This window comes from Suricata suricatta, chromosome 17 (assembly GCF_006229205.1).
Source record: "Suricata suricatta isolate VVHF042 chromosome 17, meerkat_22Aug2017_6uvM2_HiC, whole genome shotgun sequence".
Lineage (NCBI taxonomy): Eukaryota > Metazoa > Chordata > Mammalia > Carnivora > Herpestidae > Suricata > Suricata suricatta.
Window position 1 is genome coordinate 40,097,906 of NC_043716.1, and position 8,850 is coordinate 40,106,755.

The 8,850-nt window shown below is 61.2% G+C and overlaps 2 protein-coding genes across 2 annotated transcripts; one reads left to right on the forward strand and one right to left on the reverse strand.

Annotated features, from left to right (window-relative positions):
* Position 1: 1 nt before the first annotated feature.
* On the forward strand, positions 2-4,979 carry NAGS (N-acetylglutamate synthase; the record flags this gene model as incomplete). The annotated part of the gene is made up of 7 exons (XM_029927054.1): positions 2-184; positions 736-1,010; positions 1,123-1,336; positions 1,606-1,786; positions 2,329-2,500; positions 2,592-2,774; positions 3,370-4,979. Coding segments are annotated over 7 exons (1,362 nt in total), but the record flags the coding sequence as incomplete, so codon positions are not given.
* TMEM101 (transmembrane protein 101) lies at positions 4,955-8,505 on the reverse strand. The gene is made up of 4 exons (XM_029928898.1): positions 8,279-8,505; positions 7,803-7,983; positions 6,790-6,936; positions 4,955-6,008 (listed from the first exon to the last, which is right to left on the reverse strand). The coding sequence occupies exons 1-4, from the start codon at positions 8,413-8,415 to the stop codon at positions 5,700-5,702; spliced, it is 774 nt and encodes a 257-aa protein (XP_029784758.1). The 5' UTR covers positions 8,416-8,505; the 3' UTR covers positions 4,955-5,699.
* Between the last annotated feature and the right edge of the window lie 345 nt (positions 8,506-8,850).

The window sequence follows — 8,850 nt, forward strand, 5'->3', positions numbered from 1 at the left end:
CGCGCCCCCGGAGCCCCCCGAGCCCCCCGAGCCCCCCGGGCGCGCAGCCGGCCGCTCGCTGGTGCAGCGGGACATCCAGGCCTTCCTGAACGAGTGCGGCGCCAGCCCCGGGGAGGCGCGCCACTGGCTCACTCAGTTCCAGACCTGCTATCACTCCGCGGACAAGCCCTTCGCGGTCATCGAGGTGAGCGGAGACCGGCGCCGGCAGTGTCACGGCAAGCGGATCGGGGTTGTGCGGCAACGTGTCGCCAGGCATGGCGGGACCGACCGCAGACTCCGCGCAGCGGAGGCGAGAAGGGGCGCCACGGAGCCGGGACAAGTGCCCCGGGACTGGGTGAGGCTGCGGGCTCCTCCTGTAAGTCTCACGCCCAGCCCGGGTGAGGAGCCCGAGGACCCGAATCCTCCAAGTGTTGATGCGCTGGAGAACTCCTCTCGGCCGCGGGCGCAGTCGGGGGCTCGGATGGCAAGTGGGGAACCTGGACGGGAGCCGCCTGGGTCACCCCTCCCCCCAAGGAGTCCTAGAGTCCAAGGTCGCAGGGAGGCACACCAGTGAGATAAGGGGATGGCAAGACCCAACGGGGCAAAGGGCGGAGCAGGTGCTCGCTGTCGGCCAGAAATGGGGCCTGCCTGCTCCTGGGCAGGGAAGGGGCACCACGGGGCCCCTGCTGCTGGAGGGCAGGTTGGGCCGGAGTCGGGACCAGTGTCGCCTGCTCCTGAACGCTCACTCCTCCGTAGGTGGACGAGGAGGTACTCAAGTGCCGGCGTGCGGTCACCAGCCTGGCCTTCGCCCTGGCATTCCTGCAGCGGATGGACATGAAGCCGCTAGTAGTCCTCGGGCTGCCCGCCCCCACGGCGCCCTCTGGCTGCCTTTCCTTCTGGGAGGCCAAGGCCCAGCTTGCCCAGCACTGTAAGGTGCTGGTGGATGAGCTGCGGCACAACGCTGCCACCGCCGTGCCTTTTTTTGGCGGAGGGTCGGTGCTGGGTGCCGCGGAGCCAGCCCCCCATGCCAGGTGAGTGCAGGCCTTCCGGGGCCGGCGCCTTTAGACCTCGCTACCCTGCCCGCCCTGCCCCAGCCCTGCAGGCCTGGCAGGGGCGTCCTTGAGCACCACGTCTGGCCCACAGCTACGGCGGCATCGTCTCGGTGGAGACCGACCTGCTACAGTGGTGCCTGGAGTCGGGCAGCATCCCCATCCTGTGCCCCATCGGGGAGACAACCGCACGCCGCTCCGTGCTCCTCGACTCGCTGGAAGTGACGGCGGCTCTAGCCAAGGCGCTGCAGCCCACCAAAATCATCTTCCTCAACACCACAGGAGGCCTGCGCGACAGCAGTCAGAAGGTGTGTCCCCTCCTTCCCGGCCCCATTCTCGCGACTCGGGGCCTGGCTGAACCCCTCTTGTGCTCCCTGCTCGCCTCCTAGACGGGTCCCCGGAGTCATTCTCAAGCCGGGTGGGTCGGGAGTGGAGTGGTGCCCAGATCCAAGCCCTCCCTGGCGGAGGACAACGGGAGGAAGTGAGGGGAAAGGGGTCAGTGAGGCAGGTCTGTGCGGCGGGGGCGCAGTCGTGGCGGGCTTCGGGCCAGACGCTCACCCCCTGGCCCTGGACGCAGGTCCTGAGTAACGTGAACTTGCCCGCCGATCTGGACCTGGTGACCAACGCTGAGTGGGTGAGCACCAAAGAGCGGCAGCAGATGCGGCTCATCGTGGACGTGCTCAGCCGCCTGCCGCACCACTCCTCCGCCGTCATCACTGCCGCCAGCACGCTACTCACCGAGCTCTTCAGCAACAAGGGTGAGGGCCGCGCCTGGGGGGAGCGGGGTGCTGAGTCCCAGGAGTGAGCAGAGGAGGTAGCTTCCTGCCACTCAGGAAGCCGCAGGGGGCCGCCACCCCAGAAGCTCTCTCTGCTCTGGCTGGACCTGGGGGAGGTGAGCGCGGAGCAGGTGGGCGGGACTGGACCGACAGGCGGCGCCAGGTGGGACGGACCTAGCTAGGAGGCTGGGGCGGGGAATTGGAGGGGTGGGGAGACTAGCGGCTGGAGACCGGGTTTCGGGGAGGTAGGCAGGTGTAGGGAAAGTAAGTGGACGACCAGCGGCGGACGGAAGTTGGGGGACAAACTGCCAGGGAAAAGCATCTCCCAGCGTGGAAATCACCTACATATCGATGCGGACCACAGAACGTACTTCACTGTGGAGATCTTCCAAAGAGGGTCACTGTCCCGCCAGCCACTGTCCTATCCGGAACCCCTATCGGGACGCGCAAATGCAAAAGCGGATGGGACCTGGCTCTTGGACTAAACAAATACCTTCTCCTCCATCCTCCGGCCCCGCTCCCAGGGTCGGGGACCCTGTTCAAGAACGCCGAGAGGATGCTGCGGGTGCGCAGCCTGGACAGCCTGGACCAGAGCCGCCTAGTGAACCTGGTCAATGCCAGCTTTGGCAAGAAGCTCCGGGAGGACTACTTGGCCTCGCTGCGCCCGCGGCTGCACTCTGTCTACGTCTCTGAGGGGTGAGCCTGCGAGTCCCAGAGGCCGGGGGACAGAGCTGGGCAGCCTGGGGCCAAGGAGGGGTCCCAGCCTGCCTCTCCCCTGCTGCGCCAGGTACAACGCGGCCGCCATTCTGACCACTGAGCCCGTACTGGGGGGCACCCCCTATCTCGACAAGTTTGTGGTGAGCTCCAGCCGCCAAGGCCAAGGCTCTGGGCAGATGTTGTGGGAGTGCCTGCGGCGGGACCTGCAGACGCTTTTCTGGCGCTCCAGGGTCACCAACCCCATCAATCCCTGGTAGGTCCCGCCCCTCCCGACTCTGGGCAGCACCCACCCACCCCTACCCCCGCCCCAGCTCTCCAGAGCCACGCCCCAGAAGGCCAGGCTTCCCCCCCAAGGAAAAGGGCCCGACATTCCCCAAGGGAGCAGACCGCACAAAGCCTGAGACTTCCCCAGACGCAGAGCGCAACGAACCGCTCTGCCCGGCTGCAGGGGACACTCCCCGACTCTCCCAGGGTCTCGAGAAATCCTGACCCTCCAGGCTTTATTCCAGGTCCAGTTGCCAAGCTCTGATCCCAGGCCCACTGCATCTCCTGTGGAACACTTTCTCCTCTCTCCCTCTTTCCTTCTGCAACTATTTCTTCCCCGGGGTCTATGGGCACCAAGAGGTGAACAAGAAACCCGCCCCTGGAGGGGGGGGCGGCGCTTGGGTGGCTCAGTTTGTTAAGCTTCTGGCTCTGGTTTTGGCTCAGGTCATGACTGTGGGATAGAGCCCCGCATCAGGCTCAGATAACAGCAAGGTGTCTAGCTTGTAGTAGGTCCTCAAGATAGCGAGGAGTGAGCAGTGGCCTTGCCCTCAAAGTTCCTCCCTCCCCCTCCTCCTCCTCATCAGGTACTTCAAACACTGCGATGGCAGCTTCTCCAACAAGCAGTGGATCTTCTTCTGGTTTGGCCTGGCTGATATCCGGGACTCTTACGAGCTGGTCAACCATGCCAAGGGGCTGCCGGACTCGTTCTGTAAGCCGGCTTCTGACCCGGGCAGCTGACCCTCACCACCAGCCCTGCAGGCCCTGGGATAACCAGGGTGAACCCAAAGCCATGCCTGCTGGATGTGACTCCCCAGGCAGCTGCAGGCTGGACGAGGCTTGTTGGCTAAGGATTTGCAGAGGAAGCGGCACCTACTCTACTCTGCCCAGAGGGGCGCGCCCGAGTGGGGACAAGCACAGGAAGAAGGATGTGCCCAAGATACCCCCCCACCCTCACCACTGGCTCCAAAGCTAGAACCAGACAGCTTTCAATTTTTAGTCTAAGGATCTTGGGGGGTTGGGGGTGGGAGTGGGGGGCTTGCTTTCCAGGTCTCCACTCAGGGATAACCTTACAGGTGGACCAGGCCCCTGTACTGTTTTGAGGCTCCCTTGCCCAAAATATTACCCTCCTTTGCTTGACACCCCACCACTTATTTTAATTCTTTTGGGTCTTTCTTCCCAGAAGGAGTCAATTAAAACACAAATACTTGTCTGAGAGTCAGCTCACACTTGAAAAGAAATGAGCAGTGACCCTCTGAGAGCAAGATCTTGAGGGCCAGGGAGCCAGGGGACTCCGGGGTGGGGGTGGTAAGAGGAGAGCTCAATGAGATGGAGTGTCCCCCCAAGATCAATGCTGCCACCATCTCCCTTAGCTGGGTGTCAGCAGCCCCCCCCAAGGGGCTCCCTGACTCTCGAGTTAGGAAGCTTCCTCCATCCCACAGACCAGAGCAACAGCAGCCGCAGCCCTCTCTCCAGGCGAGGCTCTGAGCCAAGCACGGCCTTGGATGCTTTCCCCTCGGCCCCACTGGAGGCTGTCTGCATCTGTGGGAGCGGAATACCTCAGCCGCTGGGAGCCCAAAGCCAGAGGTTTCGTTCCGCATTTTTAACCCCCGCGATGCACCAGGCCCCATACTGGTCGCTGGGCTACTTTCGACCAGGAGGTACACGGACAAATAGGGGAAAGACCACTATGGCCCAGCAGCCCCCCAGAGCGGCCTCTGACTTCCTTCAGGAGACAGCATGGGGGACACGGCTGTGCCCGGGCATCAGACAGGCCTGAGCTGGAATCCAGCCCCATGCCTGGGGGCAAGCTGCTGGCTTTCTCAGAGGTTCCATCTCATCTGTAAGATGTAAAAGCCTCACAGCGGACACTTTAACATTAGTTGTCCCCCTTACGCTGCCCTCAGAGAGTTCTTCAAAAGAAAGCAGGAGGGCTGAAAAGGGGAGGAAAAGACAAGCTACAACACAGGGACCCAGGGTATGGGTCAAAAGCAGACCACAGGAGGGGTCCTGAGCAGGCGGCCAAGGACTGTGGGAACTCTCAGAGAAGGGCAGAGATCACGGGAGGGCTGAAGTGGAGCTTAAGCAGATGTGGTGTTTCAAGAAACCCAAGATCAATCCCAGCCAATGGCAAAGTGCCCTGTGGGGAGAACAGAGACGCGAAGCCAAACGTCTATATAAAATGTTTATTTTTGGAGGACTGTGTGGTCTGGTGTTTGGGAGGGCACTCACCCCAACCAGGCCAACCATACGGCTGGAAACAGAAAGGCAGGGGGAGGGAAGCTGGCTGCGGCCCGCACTACCCCTGCACACCCCAGACTGGGGGCCTGCTCTGCGTTCAAGATGGGGCAACAGTTAGTGCGGTTTTTGCCCCTGGCCTGCCCTGAGAACTCACGTGACTCCTGGGGCGCCCGGCCCCGGGGCACCTCCCGGCCCGATCCACACACGTCAACGCACGCACGCACGCACGCACGCACGCTCTCAGTCTCCAAAAAGCACTGTGGGGCCCGGCTGCTCTTGGCCAGTTCAAAAAGGGATTTTTCACATTTGCTCACTTCCGGTTCGTAGTCTTCCTTCCTCCGTCTCCCAGTCTCAGTACCCCCACCCGAGCCCTGCCTTACTCCCTTCTCTGGGACAGCAGATCTAGGGAGCAGGTGGCCTCAGCTCGCCTCCTAATAAACAGGGCAAAAAACCCCCCACCAAACCCTGTAAGGCATCATCAGGGCTCCCACCCCCAAGGGCCGAGCCCAGGCACTGGGGAAGAGACCTCTTTCTGACACACACACACACAGAGCAAAGAACCCACCCAACAGAGCAGAAAGCATCAAGAAACAACTGGGCCAGCAAAGAGGAAGGCAGGGTGGCCCTCGGTGGCTCCCTGCACCCATCTCAGCCTCCTGGCCTCTTGTCGTGCAACTCAGCCATCGGTGGCCAGGATGATAGCAGCCCCGAAGATGCCCACGCTCTCTCCAAGGAGCTTCATCTGATTCCAGAACTCAACACGCCGTGTATGGTGCCAGTAAGCAACGTTGCCGTCAATGAGCAGCATGACCGGGGGCAGCAGTACGGCCAGGATCTGGGCAGCCAGTGTCACGTAGTAGCCTGACAGGAAGGCCAGCGCCAGGACGCCATACAGCACGAAGAACAGCTGAATCATGAGCTCCCCGCCCGGGAGATGGTTCAGATATGCCAGCCGGTCCTCCTTGCTGTGCTGCAGTGAGTAGGCCTAGAGACACACAGCCACTGAGTCTCTCCCAACATGCTGGGGGAGTCGGTCTGGGGAGGGCCGCCCCTGAGATGGCACCCGAGGGTCAGCTTTTGCGAGCTGGGCTTCTGACTCCCATCTTGAACTTGGGGGTCTCTGAAAGTAGGGCCTGTCTCTCCCCCATGGACTCGGGAGCTCATGAGGTTAGGGCCTGTCTCTCCTCCCTCTGGGGGCTCAGACGGGGTGGAAGTGTGTCTCCACAGCCAATCCAGGGCTCTCATCCCTGAATACACAGCTCTGCACATTGAATGTGGTGCCCCGTAACTAAGACGGAGCCAGGGGCCCCAGGGCCTGTCCAGGTCCCCATCCACGCTGGGCGCCCCCTAGGTCCTCCACGAGGAAGTACCATAACTGGCTCCCCTAGGCAACCCCCATCGACTCTTAGTGGTAGAGCTCCACCTGGGGCCTGAACCCCACCACACCTCTCCTTTGTCCCCTTCTCGTAGCCCTCTGGGGGCCGAATCCAGGAGGAGACCAGTTTATGTCATTCTCCTGACTCTCAGGCTTGAGGATGACAGGTCAATCCAACCTCCTCTCTCCCCGGTGGCCATAATGTTGGAGGAAGGGGCACTCAGCTGGGTCTCAGGCACCGGAAGGAAGCCCAAGGCCCAGAAGCTGGCTGAGGCTACTCCCAGGAGGCGGACCATTGGGAACCACATGCCCACCTCCATGCCTTCTACCAGGATGGGCTCAAACCTCACTCCCAGGCAAGCCCTTGCAGCCACCAGTGCCCCCAACCTACCACGCAGATGAGGTAGATGCCCAGAAACACCTGGCCGGTGGACTGGAGGGAGCGGCTGCGGGGCTTCCGGCGGTATAGCTCCCCGGCGCCGCTGGCCAGCACGAGAAAGCCGCCAATGATAGCAACCGTGCGCGAGTACATACGGACCTAGGCCAAGGTGAGGGGACCAGTCAGAAACCGCATCCGCCACGTTTCTCCCGGCCGTCCAGCCCACAGAACTGCCCCATCTCTCTGCACCCTGTTCAGTCTGATAAACTCTCTTGCCAATTTCAAGTGTGGTGGGCAGGTGCAGCAGACAAAGATTAATTCTTTTAATCGGAAGTGGAAACTGAGGCCCACAGGGGGTTAATAAAATTGTCCCAGGTCCTACAGAAAGTGGCAGAACCCAGATGCCAAGTGTTGCCCCATCTCTACCCGCGGGTGTGCAGATTCCAATCCCAGTGCTCTTTCTGCTATATAGTGCGAGTCTGTGCCGGTAAGAAAACACACACAGCCCTGTAGGTGTTCACACATCGCTGCCCCTCTGGAGGGTGCTGCCTTTGTCCAGGCTTATCTCCAAGCCCGCAGTGCCTGGCACACGTTCTGGCATTGTAAGGTTTAAATGCTGCATGAAGATTCATTACATTTCATAAAAATCAGATGGTTGGAACCGGTACTCTCCAAGGTCCCTTTTGCCCTACAGTCTGAGATGACCAAACGAATGCTTTAAAGGGTTCTGGGAACTAGGTGACCTGGGTGGGTTCTGGTCTCACCTGCGATGCTAACTGTGATGTGACTCTGGGAAAGTCTGTCTCTCCTCTTCGGACCTCAGTTTTCACACTCTGAAAGGCAGCTCTGTGTGGTCCCTAAGGTCCTTTCATGCTTCCAGTCTCTAATAGTTTGCACAAGCCTGGGGGTTCTGCCGGCCCAGACTTCACACTGCGCGCCTAGCTGACACCATGCATTACCCAACTGCCCCCGGCATTGGCCTCTGGCTCCCTATCCCCCATCTCCCCTTAGGCCGAGGCGCTCACCTTCAGCCAGTCCCCGTAGTGGACGTAGCCCCCGATGTAGGCGGCGTAGGTGCTAATGGCCAGTTGGAGTGCGGCCCCCAGCGCGAACCAGCGCCGCTTCACGCCAAAGGACATGAAGCTGGCGCACAGCACGGCCGCCCCCAAGTCGAAGTACAAGTAGGGCACGGGGATGTCAGGCTTCCTGCGAGCCAGAGAGAAGAAGCAACGGGGACAGGATGAAGCAGAAGAGCCTTGCAACCCCTTGAGTTCCCACAAGCTCCAATGCTCCCCCAAACCGGAGGCCCTTCTCACGGCGAGGACCCCCGCGCTACGCTCGATGCCCAACTGGCCCCAGCCCAGAGCCCCTAACAAGTCCAAGGTCCCAATTCTTTCCCAGCCCATGGGTCCCGGCTTCTTCCCCACCTCACCGCACCCCCGGACCTGGGGCGGGCCGTACCGCCCCCCACCGCGTTCGGCGGCCGCGTGGGCCCGCTCACCGGCGCGCCTCGGCCCGTTCAGCGTACAGCATGAGCTGGCTGAAGCAGCCCCAGAAGGGGCAGCGTGTGAGCAACACCGAACCCAGCTGCATGATCAGCTGCAGCGTCCACCGTCGCGAACCCATCTTCGACGCCATCTTGGGGAAGGGCAGTCCGCCGCAGCTTCAACCCCGACGGGGATACCGGCGCCAGGATGCGATAGGCAACTTCCCGGTATCGCGGAGCGGAGGAGGGTGAGGGCACAGCACTCTTTCCCTTCCGATGGGAAACAACGCTCTCGCTACCTAGTTCCGGACCGAAGGAGGTATTCTGGCTGCGGAGTTAAGCCTTAACCTTCGCTCGTGGAGACTTTAAGGATCCCTCCTGTGGCTGCACAATTGAAAACTAGACTAGAGGAAGGCTTCTTATCAGAACGGTGGGCAATAACTTGAGGTAATGAAGCGAACTGGTCTTTGATTGAGGCTAGACCTGGGCTCCAATCCTAACTCCAACTCTGTGACATTGGGTATATTGCCTACACTTTCCAAGACCCATCTCTAAAATGGCGAGGGGATCTACCTCAGGGTTGTTCT